The following is a 20,658-nucleotide window of genomic DNA, read 5'->3' as shown; positions in this document are numbered from 1 at the left end:
CTAATTTCGCTCCAGTCATTAAGGTGCCACCAACCTCCTGTAGTGCACATCACGCACAAGCAATGCAGCAGAGATGCTATTCCAAATCCCTATCTCAGGACACTGCTGACATGGTTTTTTAGTATCCATCTTACAGACATGCACTGTTTATAAAAGTGTAACCATACAGGGGCACAACTTTGGTTTTAGAAGTTGGGGGTGGGTCACATTTTCTTTTAGGGGCTAGATCAGCTTTAATATTGCAGATAGATTGTGGCTTCCATCAACGTAATTGTCTGCATAATTTCAAATCCCCCATATATATTATTTTGTAAATATATACAGTGCCAGTCAAAAGTTTGGACACACCTACTCATTCAAGGGTTTTTCTTTATTTTTTAGCATTTTCTACATTGTAGAATAATAGTGAAGACATCAAAACTTTGAAATAACACATGGAATCATGTAGTAACCAAAAAAGTGTCAAAATATATTTTACATTCTTCAAAGTAGCCAACCTTTGCCTTGATGACAGCTTTGCACACTCTTGGCATTCTCTCAACCAGCTTCATAAGGTGACCTGGAATGTATTTCAATTAACAGGTGTGCCTTGTTAAAAGTTACGTTTCTTCAAGTACAGTCACAAAACCATTAAGTCCTATGATTAAACTGGCTCTCATGACCGCTACAGGAAAGGAAGGCCAGCATCCCGGAGTCGCCTCCTCACTGTTGACGTTGAGACTGTGGTTTTGCAGGTACTATTTAATGAAGCTGCCAGTTGAGGACTTGTGAGGCGTCTGTTTCTCAAACTAGACACACTAATGTAGTTGTCCTCTTGCTCAATTGTGCACTGGGGCCTCCCACTCCTCTTTCTATTCTGGTTAGGGCCAGTTTGTGCTGTTCTGTGAAGAGAGTAGCACACAGCCGTTGTTTCCACAATGGGCTATTAGCAGGACAATAGACTCTTCAACCTTTACAAAAGGATAGCTTGTGCTAGGTGTGAATTATTATTTTTTAAATAATCCCCCCAATTTGCTATGTATTAAGTACTCTAAAGTTTTACGTTTCTAACTACAAACATCATGCAACTGCAAAATGTTGTGTAAGTCATATACTCTGCAGGATTTCTACATCAACATCTTTATGCTTTTGTTTATAAAATAATAAAAATACCTTTTCAAAATGCCGGTGTTTATTTCAACTATCAGCAGGACAGTTGACTCTTGCCGAGTTAATGGACTTTAAATATATTAATGGCTCCATAGCGAATTACTATGGGAATAAATATCACTGAAGGACCGCATAGGGACTGGTCTTGATAATCAATCAGATTTTTATTTGGAAATAAAATAATATTGCTCTTCACTATCACAATATTAACTTTCAGTTGCATTAATTAATTAAATTAATGAAATTAATTAAATCGCTTTAGCCGACATGTTGCGGTTCATCTGATGAAGGTGGACATGGGCCTATTTATATAATGAATATGAATTCAGAGGGCAGAAATGATTAAATATTAAAGCATTAGACCTCTCACTCAATGCGTCAGTCATACAAAAGTTATACTTCAATACGAACTGGTTTTGCGGCGCGCAAAGTTCTTTGTTTGTCAGACGAATCATTAGGTTGAAACTACGGAACAGAACAAAACAAGAGAACACACATGGTTAATGTTTTATATATAATCTCTTACAGAGCCTTTCCATAAGTCCACTCAAGTTTCTTCAATTGTTTTCTGACTGTGATTAGAGCGATCTTGTACGCTGATGCCAGCAGATTCCAGATTGCCTTTGCTGATCGCTCATCATCTTCAACCATCAGTGAGTTGATGGCTTGAATAATCTTGCTGGAAATGGAATACCACGGTAGATGCTGTGTTTATGGTTGATTGCCAATATGAAAAACAGTCAAATTAGTTTGTGAATTCAATGGCTTTATTCAGCCGTGATTGGGAGTCCCATGGCGCACAATTGACCCAGCATCGTCCGGGTTTGGTTGGTGTAGGCCGTCATTGTAAATAAGAATTTGTTGTTAACTGACTTGCCTAGTTAAATCATTTAAAAAATAATTTAAGGCTCCTTTCTCTTCTCTGTGCTGGAGTTCTTTTAAGAATAAAGTAGGCTAATGAAGGCAACAAAGAAGGCAACAAATTGTTGCTTACTGGAACACCCAAATTCATCCAATTGTTATAATAGGATTTGAAGCAATAGCCTACCCGCGTGTGGTCAACTATTTCAGCACCGTTTGGCGCTGCTCTGAGATGAGCATGGGGAATGGTATTAATAAATCAATGAGATTTTTATTTTCACTGAATCTCTGTTTGGGTATTGGCTAGACTACAATTAGGGTGTGGAAATGTTAGGATTATATTGCTCTTCACACGCAGTCACTTAGTAGCCTACTCCCAACCGGTCACGTTGTACAGCGCCAACTTTTGAAAGCCAGTCAACACAACTTTTTCTCTCTTTCTTATTCTATTTTCTTCTTGCTAAATAAAAGGTACTGTAGGTTCCCAGATGCTTCCCACCTTTCCCTCAGCTATACATCCAAGTCTCTTCCTATAACATCTGCCTCCATCTAATCCTTGTTTAGTGTTACTGAATCATGCGCTGTCTGTCAGATGTATACTTTTTTTTCTTTGAATAGAAACACCATAATATTAATCAAATGAATTAAGCTACATTTCTTAATCAATCACATATACTATGTTCTTTCAAAAAAAGGTTTTAACTTCTCTAGTACAGCCAATATTAAAGATGTAAAAGTTTTCTCAAAGATGCCCTCTGGTGGTCAAACTATCACTAACTAGCATTAATGGCAACAATGGCTGACACACAACGTGCCGTACAATTCTGCGGCAGCCCGCAAGCTGTGTTGCAGTACGACACAACTTTTAAACAAAGAACCACTGTAAATCCAGTCGGATAAACACTCCAAATAGTCTTCCCGACTGCTCGGAGGCGTCCGCCTGGTCCTAAAGCACACTCTTGCCATGTTTTGTATTACATTCCAATGACAAAAATGCAATTTCAGAATGTCGGGGGGACATGTCCGCCCCTGTCCCCAATGAAAGTTGCACCCCTGGAACCATGCCATGGTTAATGACAGCTCATACAGCTGCCGATAATACAAACACATCGTCATGGTGTGTCCTTCCCAGAGGCGTCAGCAGCAGCTTGAGCAGAATTCAAGTGGATCACTATAAATAAACGGTCTCTGTTGCCATGCTCCAATGTGTATGCGAATTGCGACGCTTAACATCCGCTCATTCGGACAGCGACGACATTAGCTGCTGTTATGAGCCTATAGAGGGTAACAGAGGATATGATCAGAGGACAGCCTAGTTATTGTTGGTAATACATGTGTGTGTGAGACTGTTCCCCTTTCTCAAGGTGTGTGCGTGTGCGAGCGCAACACAGAGGGAGGCAGAAAGCTTTGTGGGCGGTCAAGGTCACCTTGGAATGCAAATGCAGTACACTGCATGAACCCTTGGCAGCCGTATTAAAATGATCACCTCCCCCCTTCTGAACACAGCTGTGGGTGCAGCAGAGCAGTGCATGCTGCTGAGAAGAGCAGCCACAGTAACAGTAGTATATCTCTGCTATCACATCTCTGCATTGACCTTGCCCTTTTAGAGGGGGTCAGAATTGCGCAGTGGCCTGATGGCTACTGTTGGTTTCTCCAGGAAAGCTTCACTGGTCGTGGGAAAGAGGCAGAGAGAATAGCAGAGAGGTGATCGGTTGATAGATATTTTATTGAAGACCGCAAAGAGATGACAGATTGCTTGACCTGTATGTCCTTGACTGTAGTTTCCACATGAGGTTAACACCAGTATCATATCACACACCTGCACACCATGGTAGTTTGGTGATCTGTGAAGCACTGTCCCTAATGCTCACTGTAATCTGTGCAGCAGTGAAGCCGTTAACTATTGATTTATGCCGTCAAGCAGGGAAGGCAAGCAGCGGGAGGGAGGGGGGCTATGGCAGTGGGGAAGCAGTAATGCATTCTGGTCTAGGTTCTATAGGTCTCGGCAGCCGGCAGTCATCTATCTCCTCTCTGCCTCGCCCTCCCTCCCTCCTTCCCTCCTTTCCACTCTGCACTGCATTGAGAGAAGCATGTGGAGGAGAATTGTAAATGTGCTGTGCTCTGAGTGTGTGTGCAGCGAGAGCGTTTCAGAGAAGAAGAGCCGAAGCTAGGAGAGGGAGAGAACACGAATGCAAGAGGGGAGCGCCTGCCTCCCTTCCCTTGTCATAGCGTGCGGGCGTGTGAATGTGTGTGTGAGCAGTGTGTGTGCCCGCTGCAATGCTGAATAAGGACAATCGCTGCTGCCTCCGCCCCCCCGCGCCAGGATGATGTAGCGGCCCAGGCTAGTGTCGCGTCTCGGGGAGCGCCGGGCCTGCAGAGCAGAGAGGAGAGAGAGGGGGATGAAGGGCCGGGGCTGCTGGGAACCAGGGACGGTCCGCTCCTTCTGCAACTCGGGCTGCCTCAGTAAACTGAACCAGGGTCAGTACAGCAGCTACAGCTCAGCCTCAGGAGGAGACAGCCTCCACACTCCTCTCACACCACCCCGGAGGAAAACTTCGGCCTGCCACCTCCTCCACCTCGTATGCCTCGGAGGTATCCATCCATTTATCCATCCATCTCTCTGTATCGAACCGCCGCTTTCTGGCTTTTGGCTCAGTTCCGTGCTGCTTGGGACCGACTGCAGCCTGGCCGGTGTTACTGCTTTGGACCATCCACAGCAGCAGCAGAGTTGAGATGGGTGGACGTGCGTTCATAGGGATGCAGCCTCCCCTCCCACTCCTTTCCCTCCCTCCCTCTCTTCCTGCTCTCCCTTCCTCTCTCTCTCCCTCTCCCATTCACTCCCTCTGTCTTCCGGCTGCTTCACTTTGTGTTTGCACTTGGAAGTTATGAAACTTGCACATGCTAGCTAGCCCCTAGCTGTGTATATCTGCATGCCGTAGTTGTCTGTGCATGTACAGTATGTGAGTAGAGTGTTAATAGTAGCAGTAGTCCATATATAATGATGACATTGAGGATTGTAAAGATGCTAGCTCTTGCGGCTCCCTGGGTCCTAGAGCCCCTCCGCAGAGTCATGGAGATGATGACCACACTTATGCAGTTCAGTGCAGTGTGTGATACTGCACTATAGTTACTGTACCAGCATACATCTACTTTGGGTTACTTTATATTTATTTTCTGTGTGTAAGTTTAAGAAATTAGTCTACTTTATCACCATGTGAATATGCAATTGATTTACATTATGTTTCCGTTAGGGGATTACACATTTGTAACAGTAGTTTATCAGTCCAAGGTTAAATTTGGTCCTTAGTTTTGAAACTTTATTTGTGGAACTCCATGTCAGCTGTGTGTCAGAGTGGGCATGTGTGACTGTTGGTGCAGGCCTGTGTAACCTCACTAACCAAGCATGGTATGTGAGGTGAAGTGATGGGGATGAACCCATTCATGGACTTTACAGTATGTGTGTTGAGTGAGTTGAGCTGTGGTTGAATTTATGTCAGTTAAAGTTTGTATTTTTTATTGTCATAATTTGGTGCTTTGATTGGTCACAGTCTCTTATACCGTAAACCAGGGGTAGGCAATCCTGTTCCTGGAGGGCCGCAGGTACTGCCGGATTTTGTTCCAACTAGGCTAATTGATCAGTTCAATGATTGCCTAATTCAACACACCTGGTCTTCCAGGTCAGTTAAATCAAAAACATGAAACATTGCGGCACTCCAGGACCAGGGTAGCCAAACTACCCCTGCCGTAGACTCTACTGCACAATGACCATGTTTTCTCTCTTTCCCTCCATCCCCCTTTCCCACCCTCCATTACCCCTCTCTATCCCTCTCTCCCCCTGGAGCTGGTAGTGATGTTTCAGTAGGACAGCTGTGTGCTTCTGCCCTGGGCTTTCTGTACTATCTCTGCTCTACACACACACACACACACACACACACACACACACACACACACACACACACACACACACACACACACACACACACACAGAGCATTTTTTTTCTCCAAAGACTAAAAATGGGACCTGATGCATCTCTGGGTTAAGGCCCTGCGATAGACTAGACTCAGCATGAGCTCCTATGAGCTGTTCCGGTTTGCACAAGCCGAGGCTGCTTACTAGGGCTGTGAGGATACCTGTATCCAGGGTTGAAATTAAGGTGGTCTGGTATGGTGTGCCGGCAAAATAAATAGTGGGGGTACGCCGTACTGGTAAGAAATGAAATCTACTTTCACCCCTGCCAGTATTGCAATATGTTTTCCGTAGCATAACTGAAAACACTAAGCAGACTAAACTCTTGGTCCTTTAAAAACCTGCTGTATGTCAAATATTCTGCTATAGCTTGGATAGGAAATGTGACTCTGAATGACAACACTATGATGTTTGTTTCCAACATTAGGGCTCTTTTCCTAAAGAAGTTAAATCCTTGCCACGATACTAACAAGTATCACGATACTGGTATGGTCCTGGCCCCACTACTCTCAGATAAAACCGTGACCAGAAACCATGTAGAACTCAGTACAGACTGTTTCAGTGTAACTGACCGTCATCTACAGTCGTTGCATGAACTTTTCTTCTGGCCTCTTGAATTGCTATTTCTCAATAACCCTGTCATCATGCATGCAGCAGAACCCTACAGCACCACTGTGGGTTCCCAGGCCAGACTCACACACTTTCCCTTCCCAGCATGCCCTCTCACAAGGACGAGGAGGTGCCACTGAGGTGCTGAATTTGCATTTAGTGGCATGGACAAATTAATGTCCATGCCTGTAGAGAGTGGGAGGGAGAGCAGAGGAAAATTTCCCCTTGAAGGGCCCTGATGTAAAAGGACTTTTAAAAATACATTTAATTGATTGATTGATTGATTGATCAAAAGTAGTGCACTGTATAGGGTGCCATTTGGGACAGAACCTGAATGTGCTGTGGATCGATCAACATATTGGCTCTCTAAAATATCCCCTCCTTGTAAAGCCTGCTATACTACGCCAGACAGGAAATAGAATATTGCCCCTCTGTCTAATAAATATTCATATGGATTTATTTCAGATCCCTTTCAGAACTTTTTTACAATTACATTTTACATTTGTTTTCATTGAAAGCTGATCTTTTGCTTTCTGGTAAAATGTGAGTTACGCTGCCCCTTACTCACCAAACCCTCAGTCTCAGTGTTTTTATATTGTGTTCAATATTCTATTAGAAGTGTACTGCAGAGGTTGGGGGGACAGTGATAGGTTGCTCTGCACAGTTCCTAATTTGGTTTGAGCCGGGCGCTGTGTTACTGGGTTTAACCTGCCGTCTCCTCCATTTGTCTTCACTTGATGCATCTCAGGGGAGCCCAGCAGCCAGTTAGCAATTACCGCTCAGAATTACACTCTCCTCCCTCTCCTGGCCCAGGACACACCGCTCACACACTCTCTCCCCTCTATCCTCTCTCCCCTCTATCCTCTCACTCCCCTCTATCCTCTCACCCCCCTCTATCCTCTCTCCCCTCTATCCTCTCTCCCCTCTATCCTCTATCCTCTCCCCCCTCTATCCTCTCACTCTAACTCTCTCTCTCTATCCCACTCCTCTATCCTCTCACTCTAACGCTCTCTCTCTCTATCCTCTCTCCCCCCTATCTCTCTCTCTCTCTCTCTCTCTCTCTCTCTCTCTCTCTCTCTCTCTCTCTCTCTCTCTCTCTCTCTCTCTCTCTCTCTCTCTCTCTCTCTCTCTCTCTCTCTCTCTCTCTCTCTCTCTCTCTCTCTCTCTCTCTATCCTCTCTCCCCTCTATCCTCTCACTAACTCACTCACTCTCTCTCTCTCTCGCGCTCTCTCTCTCTGTCTCTCTCTAACTCTCTCTCTCTCTAACTCTCTATCTCTCTCTCTCTCTCTGTCTCTGTCTCTGTCTCTCTCTAACTCTCTCTCTAACTCTCTCTCTCTCACTCTCTCTCTAACTCTCTCTCTCTCTATCTCACTCTATTCTCTTTCTCTCAAACTCCCTCGCTCAGCTCCCTGTGTCTCTTCTCCTTGATGAATCTGACTACTCTAAAAACAGACAGACACGCAAGTACATACTAGTCCGTCGGTACTACTAAATATAACCTACTCTCCAGATTTCATGGGTAGTTATGCATTACCTACCAATGCACCATTTCTCCATCCACGGCCTCCTTTAACCTCAGGTGTGCATGTGGTTTGGGATGTGAGCTGAGCTGGATGAGGAAGAATAGCGTGAGTCTGTACTTGGAATATGCTATATATGGAGCTGAGTGGAGAGGGATCTGATAGGATTTCTGAAGTGGGATTATTTGCATTTTTACATTTCAATCATTTAGCAGAAGCTCTTATCCAGATTGACTTACAATAGCAATTAGGGTTAAGTGCCTTGCTCAATGGCACATTGACAGATTTTCAGCTTGTCAGCTCGAACCAGCGACCTTTTGGTTACTGACCCAACGCTCCTGCCACTAATTGTAATGGGTTCTCTGCAAAACAATGCATTGATCACTTAAAATGGTATTTGGTACTGTATCTCATAAATGTATTAGCCATTATATGATTTATGCAGTGAGGATGTGATTCTTCACATTATTTATTATGATGAACTGTTAATAATTATCTCATTATTACCTCATCATTATCCCATCATTCTATGTCTACGCTACCCAGAGACTAAAGTACAGCCGTCTGTTCTGTTTGGTGTGTGAATGTCAGTGTTAACACACAGAGACAGGCTTCCTGCATGACTCCATGCGTGCTCCTGGGGTAGATCAGATCTCCATGCTAGTGGATGTACCCTGAACCAGACCACTGATCTGACAGCACATCCTCAGTGGAGCTGGAGACGGGGTCTGTCAGTTTAGTAGTACTGCACTGCTCTCCTAATTACACAACCATCTCTTTTTCTCTCTTTCTTTCTTTCTTTTCTTATTTCTTTCAGACCAGACATGTGAGAAATTAGCAGTTTGCATGCTAAGAAGGATGTGGAAGGTTGGACATTTAGTTGTGGGTTTACTTGACGTGTAATGACTGTTTTTCTTACAGGAAGATCATAGACATCAAGATCGTCTGAAATTGAGGCATAAAATCAGAGCAGTAGAGGGAGCCTCAGCGTTCTATTGGTCTCTGTGTAATAGGTGTTTTCTGAGGTGTGGGGAGGAGGATGACACGCCGCCCTTGAGTCGTGACTCATGTGGTAATCGACTCTCTCGCTCTGTGTCGTCGACCTTGCTAAGGGGAGCCATCCCGCCACATCCGTTGTCCTGTGCATTCCGAGGGGTGGGGGGGCTGAGCACGGACACTGAGTGTAGCAGTACACTGCACCAATACCTGCATAAGATTACCATTAAGCCCCCCACACAACGCTCTGTGTACCCTGGGGCTGCTAGCCATGATTGGTTCACTGATCAGCCACTCATATCCTGTAATCTAATGTTGTTTGAAATGAACTTCCTTTGTTTTATATTTCATTTCATTTCCTCTGTATGTTTGATAGATGATGATCATGACAACTTTCCTTCACCTCTGGCTCACTACCAAACAAAGTCCCCTTTTGTGTAATAGCTAAAAACATCCCAGCTTTAGTTTCTCCACATCCTAATGTTCTAGCTCTTATTAGACAAAGAATAGCAGTATTTCTCCCCTCTGTGATTTCACCCCATGAAACCAGTGTTTCTGTTCACAGAAGACAGCCTCCCCATTAGCTGTGAGGTGAGTGTACTGATGATGGTAGGGTGGTTTGACTGTTATGGATTCAGAGACTGCATGCCGGGGGCCCGGAGGTGCTGGAATGGCAATTAGTTATGCAGACAACCTGCTGTAAGCAGATTATCCATTAAACACATAGGCATAGTCCTTGGTGCATGTGACGGTTTATTTTTAAGTGCCATCACTTGGCTGGTGAACTCCTTGGCAGTGAGTTGTGAATAATGAGAGCAGGGCTTTGCTGCAGAGTTCCTCTACCTCCACTCTAAATGTCTGTTCCAACTTACCTGCCTCAACCCACCTGTCCCAAGCTCATTCTCCATCGCCTCCTTTAGTTAGTGATATAGGCTATGTCAGCCAATAGTAGAGGCCTATCAGTAACCTACAACCAATCACGGCAAAGCAACAATTTTAGTAGCCCTGGCCTAAAATGATATCTGTATCGCAACATGGACATTTAAAACTTAATACAGACTTAATACATTTATTTTCTCCTCATAAACGGTTTAAGCCCAGTCTGATCATACCCTGGCCATATCCTGTTCCTGCCTGCTGGTCTATTTATTCCTTCCCTACAGCCCCACTTAGGCCTCTCATCTTGGGATGTCCTGATGTTACCCTGCCTGCTTCGCGCAGCTGTAATTTCAGTCTGTAACTGCCAAAATAAAGGAAACACGACTTAAAGTGTCTTAATAGGGCGTTGGGCACCACGATCCACCTGAACAGCTTCAATGCACCTTGGCATAGATTCTACAAGTGTCTGGAACTCATTGGAGGGATTCTTCCACAAGAAATTCCATAATTTGGTGTATTGTTAATGGTTGTGGAAAATGCTGTTTCAGGCTTCGCTCCAGAATCTCCCATAAGTGTTTAATTGGGTTGAGATCTGGTGACTGAGACGGCCATGGCATATGGTTTACATTGTTTTCATGCTCATCAAACCATTAAGTGACCAAACCATTCAGTGAGCACTTGTGCTCTATGGATGGGGGCATTGTAGCCAAAATAATGGCCTACCCAGCATTTTATACGTAACCCTAAGCATGATGGAATGTTAATTGCTTAATTAACTCAAAACCGCACCTGCTTTCAATATACTTTGTATCCCTATTTACTCAAGTGTTTCCATTATTTTGGCAGTTAACTGAATGTGGATGACTTGAACACTGTGGATCAGGATGAGCGGCATTGCTGTAGTGGCAGCCATGCCATGGTGTTGGAGGGTTGAGTTGCATAGGGCAGCCCCTCTTGGGTTGCAGAGTTGGGTTCTGGAGGCTATATTAATGATCCTGGGGGATGCCTCTGCCACGCTTCCTCTCCTCTATATGTCTCTGCTCTACCCTAATGTATTCTATAGACCACTACTAGTTAGTATACATCCTATAGTAGGCGGTGAGTCACTCGGTGCCTCGCCAAACAGTCCTACTGTTCCCCCTCTCTCTCTGTGGTGCCTCCTGCACTAACTGAGCCTAACTGCTCTAATTATAATTCAATTCCAGGTCTGGGAGATGGTCATGGGGAGGGTCATTCTGGGCTCCCATCTCTGTTGTTGTAGGGCTGGACTGTCTCTACAGAAGCTCTGCCTGCTTTTGTCTTTTCCTCGGGCTGGACAGTTTTGTCTCTCTGTGCTCCTGCACACAGCGTGGCCATTTAGCACGCTCACGCATTACATCACCTAGTCAGAGCAGTCAGTCTCTGGCTGTCTATGCTGGTTGTGCTTGCTTACTGGTCACCACCCTCTGGGTGAAGATGGAGGCCCTAGGGTGCAAACATGGTGAGTGCCCTCGTCTTCCCTTTCTTGTGTTGTTTTACCTCTCTCTCCCTCCTCTCTTTTCTCTCCTCCCTCTTCCAGGACGTCTCCCCTTTCAAATAGGAGGGTTGGTTCCCCCCTCTTTATGGATTACTGGAGGACATTTGATTAGCATGAAGAGAGACATCTTGTGCTGTCATTGTTCAGTCTCTTTAGCATAACCAAACAGTTAGGAGATTAGTTCTTTTTGTAGTCGATTGTGTGACTTGTCCCTGGCTCTCTGGATCATATTTGGTCTTGGGTTATCATGAATGTCTGATGTGGTTGCCATTTCTTGTTGTTATTCGTGAGCAACTGTCTGTTGGTAGCATGTCATTCTGCCAGGTCAGATTGTGGAGTAATTGCCAAGGCTCTAGACTGTCCGCAGACATGCAGCCCGCTAGCCTGGGACTGGGAATGAGTCACTTTAATACACTCCACTGCCTGGTTCTCACTGCTCCTGGTGCTGCTGTCTTTATGACTCTGCTATGCTTGTGTAGAAGTGGAAACGGGTAGTAGTGCCTTTCAGGCTTTGTTGTCAGTAGTGTGTGCAGCATGTGATGGTTTTTGTCGTCACCGATGTTGGCCTACATGTTGTAAATGTGTTTGTCAGTAGTGTTAGTCACTTCCTCTGTGAGTTCAGAGCAAGAGCTGGCATGTAGCTAGTGGGAATGTGGAAGTAGAACGGCCTCTATGACAGCTTCCTTTGCTAGCTGCTAAACTGACACTTTCACATTCAAGTGACATGCTTGGAACATTCTAACCACCACCCTAGGCTGTGCAGGATTACTCCCTGATATAACAGATGAAGATCAGGAGGAGGAGAGGGATAACAGAAGAGGACTGGCAGACAGAGATGTGTATGCAGGAATAGTCTAAAGAAGGGAGAGTGAGACGGCAAGAAAGAATACAACAAAGCTATGCGAGAGTAGATGGAAAGTGAAGAGGATGAAGGTGGTCGAAGAAGAGCTGAAAGACTGTGAAAAGGATCTGAATGTAACGGTCATTCTTCAGAGAGACTTTGAGAAAATGTGAGAAAATGATTCTCCATGTCGCCCTCTGACCTGGGGTGATGGTGGGTTTCCTGATCCTTCTAGATAGATTCTAGGCTAAATCAATGACCTCTCACTCCTCAAGAGAAGCTACATTCCTTTCGAAAATGTGAAAGACCCTCCCATCTACTCAATAACCTGCCAGAGCAGTAGAGGCATGTTTCCAAGGCTCCAGCGTCCAACACTCTAGTGTTGAGGGTGATGATACCTCACCTCCTTTATTTAACTGACTACAATAATGTCTGCTGTTGCACTCGTGAAAATATGAATTGTACTTCCTATATACACTGAGTGTACAAAACATGAAGAACACCTTCCTAATATTGATTTACACCCCTTCGCCCCCCTTTTGCCTCAGAACAGCCTAAATTTGTCAGGGCGTGTACCCTACAAGGTGTCGAAAGCGTCCCACAGGGATGCTGGCCCATGTTGACTGCAATGCTTCCCACAGTTGTGTCAAGTTGTCTGGATGTCCTTTGGGTGATGGACCATTCTTGATACACACGGAAAACTGTTGAGTTTGAAAAACCCAGCATCTTTGCAGTTCTTGACTCAAACCGGTTTGCTTGGCATCTACTATCTTATCCCGTTCAAAGGCGCTTAAATATTTTGTCTTGCCCATTCACCTTCTGAATGACAGGCATGCACAATCCATGTCTCAATTGTCTGAAGGCTTCAAAATCCTTCTTTAACCTGTCTTCTAACCTTGACTCTGATTGAAGTGGATTTAATAAGTGACATCAATAAGGGATCATAGCTTTCACCTGGATTCACCTGGTCAGTCTGTCATGGAAAGAGCAGGTGTTCTTAATGTTTTTGTATACTTCTGTCTTTTCCTTTTTTCTCTTTAGTTCATTCTCTTCGCTGTTGGGGGGTTCTTGGGGGTGGGGAATGGAATGAATTGTATTGTCATTTTTTTCTTCTTCTGGGGGGGACTGTGGGAGGGGTCTCGAATGGTTGAGGGACAGCTATTGGAGAAGTGTGGAGGGTTTGGGTTTCACAAGATTGGGATCATGAAAAAGGAAACTATGACATATATTTTATATCACTATCATGCACACGCACCCTCGCACATAAGGATGGCTCTGTTGCGGAAAGACTGATACATGTTTGATTGTGTCTTGAAGGACAAACACTACAGCATCATGTTCTAATACTTTGTTACCCCTTCCTTGTGTTTTTTTTTGTTGTAATAAATAATTATAAAAAAAGGTTTTGTACACTCCGTGTATAGCTTTTAACTCAAACACACATGTGCATGCACCCACTGCCACCGTACCGTGCACACATACGTCTCTCTGTTACCAGTGCGTTATGTTACCCTTATAATAGTGTGTATCATCTTCAAACCAATTTCCATAACAGTAAGATCCGCTGGCATTATGCAACAAATACACTGTCACTTTGTGCAGCTTGGGCTGAGAAAATGGCGGAGAATCAGTTTGATCCATGCCACTTCTGGACTATAGAACAAATGTCAGACTTTTCCTGATTTGCCTCAATAAATCATGTGTTCTGACCTGACATTTAAAGGGTTTTTGTTTGTGGAAACGCATGGTCAAGATGTGGTTGCTCTCTAACAGACTTAACACACCTGTCTCTGATCAAGTCATACAGTATGTTGTGTGGGAGGTCTCTTTCTTAAACTGACCATTAATGTTTGTATGACCACCACCAGGGTCATTGCAATGTGAAATCCCTCAGATCCCAGGGGATGTGCCATAATGCCTGGATGTGGGCTATATCTGGTTCTGTGCCTGACCCGGGGGGTATTTCTGGTCCCAGTAAGAGTCTATGTAATGTTTGGACAGAGGCTGACACACTGTTCTCATACTGTATGTTCAGAGTGGTCCCGAGTAACCTCTCCACTGCGGACACACTGCCCTGCAGTCACCACTGCAGCAGAGTAGGGCAGGGCAGGGCAGGGCAGGGCCATTAAGAGAGAGGTGTAGATTTTACAGCTGGTTTTCACTTATATGTGTATGTATGTGTGTATATATATATATATATATATATATATATATATATATATATATATATATATATACATAACCATAAACAGTGCCTTGCGAAAGTATTCGGCCCCCTTGAACCTTGCGACCTTTTGCCACATTTCAGGCTTCAAACATAAAGATATAAAACTGTATTTTTTTTGTGAAGAATCAACAACAAGTGGAACGCAATCATGAAGTGGAACAACATTTATTGGATATTTCAAACTTTTTTAACAAATCAAAAACTGAAAAATTGGGCGTGCAAAATTATTCAGCCCCCTTAAGTTAATACTTTGTAGCGCCACCTTTTGCTACGATTACAGCTGTAAGTCGCTTGGGGTATGTCTCTATCAGTTTTGCACATCGAGAGACTGACATTTTTTCCCATTCCTCCTTGCAAAACAGCTCGAGCTCAGTGAGGTTGGATGGAGAGCATTTGTGAACAGCAGTTTTCAGTTCTTTCCACAGATTCTCGATTGGATTCAGGTCTGGACTTTGACTTGGCCATTCTAACACCTGGATATGTTTATTTTTGAACCATTCCATTGTAGATTTTGCTTTATGTTTTGGATCATTGTCTTGTTGGAAGACAAATCTCCGTCCCAGTCTCAGGTCTTTTGCAGACTCCATCAGGTTTTCTTCCAGAATGGTCCTGTATTTGGCTCCATCCATCTTCCCATCAATTTTAACCATCTTCCCTGTCCCTGCTGAAGAAAAGCAGGCCCAAACCATGATGCTGCCACCACCATGTTTGACAGTGGGGATGGTGTGTTCAGCTGTGTTGCTTTTACGCCAAACATAACGTTTTGCATTGTTGCCAAAAAGTTCAATTTTGGTTTCATCTGACCAGAGCACCTTCTTCCACATGTTTGGTGTGTCTCCCAGGTGGCTTGTGGCAAACTTTAAACACTTTTTATGGATATCTTTAAGAAATTGCTTTCTTCTTGCCACTCTTCCATAAAGGCCAGATTTGTGCAATATACGACTGATTGTTGTCCTATGGACAGAGTCTCCCACCTCAGCTGTAGATCTCTGCAGTTCATCCAGAGTGATCATGGGCCTCTTGGCTGCATCTCTGATCAGTCTTCTCCTTGTATGAGCTGAAAGTTTAGAGGGACGGCCAGGTCTTGGTAGATTTGCAGTGGTCTGATACTGCTTCCATTTCAATATTATCGCTTGCACAGTGCTCCTTGGGATGTTTAAAGCTTGGGAAATCTTTTTGTATCCAAATCCGGCTTTAAACTTCTTCACAACAGTATCTCAGACCTGCCTGGTGTGTTCCTTGTTCTTCATGATGCTCTCTGCGCTTTTAACGGACCTCTGAGACTATCACAGTGCAGGTGCATTTATACGGAGACTTGATTACACACAGGTGGATTGTATTTATCATCATTAGTCATTTAGGTCAACATTGGATCATTCAGAGATCCTCACTGAACTTCTGGAGAGAGTTTGCTGCACTGAAAGTAAAGGGGCTGAATAATTTTGCACGCCCAATTTTTCAGTTTTTGATATGTTAAAAAAGTTTGAAATATCCAATAAATGTCGTTCCATTTCATGATTGTGTCCCACTTGTTGTTGATTTTTCACAAAAAAATACAGTTTTATATCTTTGTTTGAAGCCTGAAATGTGGCAAAAGGTCGCAAAGTTCAAGGGGGCCGAATACTTTCGCAAGGCACTGTATGTAAGTAAAATCCAGCCGCAGAGCAATTCCAACACACATTTTATCAGTGGCAGTAATGACTATTTAAACTATTTTTTCATAGTGTCTCTGAATCTCTTCATAGCTAAGTCATAGATGACCATGTGTATTTTAGATGCAAACTTGTGCATGTGTGTATCTCTTGGAATATGATGAGTCTGCAATGAAGCCGTCGACCATATATTTGGCTCATTAGGACCTCCAATAATATATTGATGGTCATCTGTTGGCTGCCTCTGTATGAATTTAACATGGACTCTGCTGCTGGTGAGCCTACTGCAGTGTCCTCCATTTTACATGTCTAGTGAGTGGGTCATTGAATGGTGAGATTATCAAGTGCTCTAACTTGGGAAACAAACTCATTTCTTAGAGAGCAATCAATAAAGGGAGATGGATGCATGAGTTCCTGCAGCCACTGGGTATTGGGCTTAGAATATGGAGTTTACATTTTAGGGGAATTTACTCCAAATTGCAGTAAAAAGTGCTAATGTCTTTCTAATGTTTGATTTAGTTTTCCGTGACTGTGGCGAGGACCCTGCATCCTTGATTTCCCTCCTTTATTTGAAGTCTCCTCTTATCTGAACTCTGATCTTTCCTCTGCAGATGACTCAGGGGACGAGGAGCCCACGACCCAGTCGGACCGCAGTGAGGGGATCCAGGGCACTCTGAAGACCCTGATCAGCAAGCTTGATGACCTCAGCACGTGTAACGACCTAATCGCCAAGCATGGGGCGGCCCTGCAGCGCTCTCTGAGTGAACTTGAGGCGCTGAGAGTCCCTGTGGAGGGAGGAGAGAAGATCAAGGGCGTCAATGAACGCGCCACCCTCTTCCGCATCACCTCGAATGCTATGATCAATGTGAGTAGTGAGACTTAAGGCTTCTACACATCTATACAAATAAAGATAGCTAACTACAGATGTTATGTTAGGTCGTTTTTTTCCCCCAACTCAGGTCCCTATTCAAATATAGAAGTTGGTCTATGTCCAGCGGAGATCAACTGAGACTACACACCGGGCAGATTCTTTCCACAACCGTCCATAGGCATTTGGGTTTGCTGTATGTTAGATATACAGTGGGCCTTTATGGTAGAGTGGCCAGACGGAAGCCACTCCTCAGTAAAACGCACATGACAGCCAGCTTGGAATTTGCCAAGAGGCACCTAAAGGACTCAGACCATGAGAAACAAGATTCTCGGATCTGATGAAACCAAGATGAAACTCTTTGGCCTGAATGCCAAGTGTCACATCTGGAGGAAACCTGGCATCATCCTTATGGTGAAGCATGGTGGTGGCAGCATCATGCTGTAGGTATGTTTTTAAGCGGCAGGGACTGCGAGACTAGTCAGAATTGAGGGAAAGATGAACAGAGCAAAGTACGGTGAAATCCTTGATAAAAACCTGCTCCAGAGCGCTCAGGACCTCAGACTGGGGTGAAGGTTCACCTTCCAACAGGACAACGAACCTAAGCACACAGCCAAGACAACTCAGTAGTGGCTTCGGGACAAGTCTCTGAATGTCCTTGAGTGGCCCAGTCAGAGCCCAGACTTGAACCCGATCGAACATCTCTGGAGAGACCTGAAAATAGCTGTGCAGCGATACTCCCCATCCAACTTCACAGCGCTTGAAAGGATCTGCAGAGAAGAATGGGAGAAACTCCCCAAATATAGGTGTGCCAAGCTTGTAGCATCATACCTAGAAGATTCGAGGCTGTAATCGCGGCCAAAAGTGCTTCAACAAAGTTCTGAGTAAAGGGTCTGAATACTTATGTAAATGTCATATTTCAGTTAGATACATTTTCAAAAAAAGAAACTTTTTGCTTTGTCATTATGGGGTATTTTGTGTAGATTGAAGAAGGGGGGGGGGACACTTTAATCCATTTAATCCAGCCTGAATACTTTCCGAATGCGCTGTATTCATAGAAGCCTTTTACATGGCAATGGGTACTGTGTAGAGTGACCATCATTCTCAGTGCTATGGTATGATACAGTAGATGTGACAGGAATGACACAGGTCAGCAGATTTTGATTTTGATTTGTGTATTTACTGTAGTGATGTGCTTTACATTCTCAAATGCTCTTGCAAATGTGACGACAATGGGAAGCCCTTCTTAGGTGTTATCTCTTTCTAGCAGTGACGTATCAGACCACCCATCCAGTTACAGTATGTTAGATATGTGCGCTGGGTTTGTTAGCATCGGAACTACAGTAGCTCCTCTATTTGCTATGGTTACCATGACCACAGAGTCATTTCCATAGGCCATGTGGTATTATAGTGGACTAGAGGGCAGAGGAAAGGAGAGGTCAGTGCTGAAGGAGTGATACCGGATCTGGGCTGGGGGGAGGGACAGGAATAGTCTTGCCCCCTCCCCAAACCTCCCTAGACCCTCCCAGCCCAGGGACATGAGCCCAGAGACGAATGCCAGAGCCCCCCCTGCCTCCACAAAACAGACATGCTCTTACAGGGGCCAGACGCTACACAGACAATCAGACAAGGTTTGTGTGTCTCTCTTTTACTATGCTGCTTGGCTTTGATGTGTTTGATGTTTTTTTTTGTATGTTTGACAATAGATAGCTTTGTTTTGTCTGGGACACAGACTGTTATTTCTGTGGTTATGTGTTTCTGACACATGGGGAATGTTCCCATAACATGGGTCACATACAGGTGGGATAGTGTATCCAGGGCACATGTACTTGACCTTTTTAAACATGGCCTGAACTGATACTGTGAGGAAATTATGGGGTGTGTTTGCTCAGCTGAAGCTTTGTAAAAAGTTCAGCCCCATTTAGAGTGTTCTACATCTGTGTGGAGAAGTCTACACTTTTATCATAGATTTAGCTGTCTTCCCTCTAAAGGCCTTTTGTTTCTGCATGCAGTTAATTTCTGTGTTGATTAATTGGAGTGGGAACTGAACGTTACTGGACAGGCAGTAAAACATTTCCTATCTCATTAAACCCCACTGTTAGAGCTGGTCAAACTGGAGGCGCTGATGAGGGAGGCTGATGAGGGAGGCTGATGAGGGAGGGGGTCGAAAAGTGCTACTTCTGAACCATTTTTTGAATGGTTTTGTGTAAGTAGAGGAAAGGGGGGAGTAGATAGGTAGGCTATTTGCTGATAGCTACAGTTGGTTGTGGTTCGTTCGGTTTGTGATGTATTTGATATGTCACCACAACCACTGCTCTTGATCTCATTTTACACCAACTGGTGGTAGGAGAGGGGGCGGGGGGATCTGACCCTGACTGGAGGGATGCGGATCTCACCCTGACTGGAGGGATGCGGATCTCACCCTGCCTGACTGGAGGGATGCGGATCTCACCCTGCCTGACTGGAGGGATGCGGATCTCACCCTGCCTGACTGGAGGGATGCGGATCTCACCCTGCCTGACTGGAGGGATGCGGATCTCACCCTGCCTGACTGGAGGGATGCGGATCTCACCCTGCCTGACTGGAGGGATGCGGATCTCACCCTGCCTGACTGGAGGGATGCGGATCTCACCCTGCCTGACTGGAGGGATGCGGATCTCACCCTGATTTGAAGGGATGCGAATCTCACCCTGACTGGAGGGATGTGGATCTCACCCTGATTTGGAGGGATGCGGATCTCACCCCGATTTGGAGGGATGCGGATCTCACCCCAATTTGGAGGGATGCGGATCTCACCCCGATTTGGAGGGATGCGGATCTCACCCCGATTTGGAGGGATGCGGATCTCACCCCGATTTGGAGGGATGCGGATCTCACACTGATTGGAGTGGGTGGCCCCTTTCCATTTAATGCACTCAAGCCATATGAAACCTTGACAGAAATGTCACACTTGCCCAACCATGCACACACTAAACTGAACCCGAACATTTATTTCAACTCCAACAGCTCTTAAATCTGCTTGATTTGCATGTTGAATCATTATGTGATATCCACAGAGTTCAGACATGATGATATTTCCCCCACCGAAAGTCACGAGCAGCAGTCTGAGTTGAAAGGATGGATTCAGCAGAAAAAAAGTGGAACCAAAGTTGGATTTAATTGTATATGTGCCTGAGGAGTAAAAGGAAGTGAGTAGATCTGTCACATGATACACTTTCAGTGGGAGAAGTCAAACCTCTGCAATCAGGACACTTACTATTTGACTTCTGAAGGAAAGAGGATATATATTATCTGTGAGTAAGGCTGTGATTTAGCTATAATAACACTGCTGTTCATTTGAATTGGTGTGAATTGTGAAATGACAAACACTTTGGGATGTAAGTTTAGACTTTTGGTCTTGGTGTCAGGTCATCAGCGTAGATGGTTGTTTAATTAGTCAGTTAGGCTAGCGTGCTGCTCTCTGATTTATTAATGTGATGGCCTGTACTGTGAGAAGACTAAACGTATAACATGTCAATTGGTTAAACTATGTTGTTGCAGGATTATTGTCCTGCTGTGAGAAACGGGTCAAA

General features: G+C 44.6%; 1 protein-coding gene across 6 annotated transcripts in view; it reads left to right on the top strand.

Moving 5' to 3' along the window:
• Positions 1-20,658, top strand: part of osbp2b (oxysterol binding protein 2b) — an 82,220-nt gene that overhangs the window by 41,865 nt on the left and 19,697 nt on the right. For 3 of the 6 annotated variants that reach the window (XM_036935954.2, XM_021621639.3, XM_090190782.1), the window contains one exon: positions 16,830-17,083. In XM_036935954.2, coding sequence (XP_036791849.1) covers positions 16,830-17,083 — 254 coding nt within the window. Of the gene's footprint in view, positions 1-4,079; positions 4,603-16,829; positions 17,084-17,586; positions 18,718-20,289; positions 20,380-20,658 lie in introns of those variants that run through there. The other 3 variants (XM_036935955.2, XM_090190779.1, XM_090190780.1) reach the window with 3 other exon arrangements.

The sequence above is a fragment of the Oncorhynchus mykiss genome, chromosome 11 (genome assembly GCF_057628025.1).
Source record: "Oncorhynchus mykiss isolate SJ-2025 chromosome 11, ASM5762802v1, whole genome shotgun sequence".
In the NCBI taxonomy this organism is placed as follows: domain Eukaryota; kingdom Metazoa; phylum Chordata; class Actinopteri; order Salmoniformes; family Salmonidae; genus Oncorhynchus; species Oncorhynchus mykiss.
The sequence above is the reverse complement of the archived record's forward strand: the minus strand, read 5'-3'. Positions and strand labels throughout refer to the sequence as shown.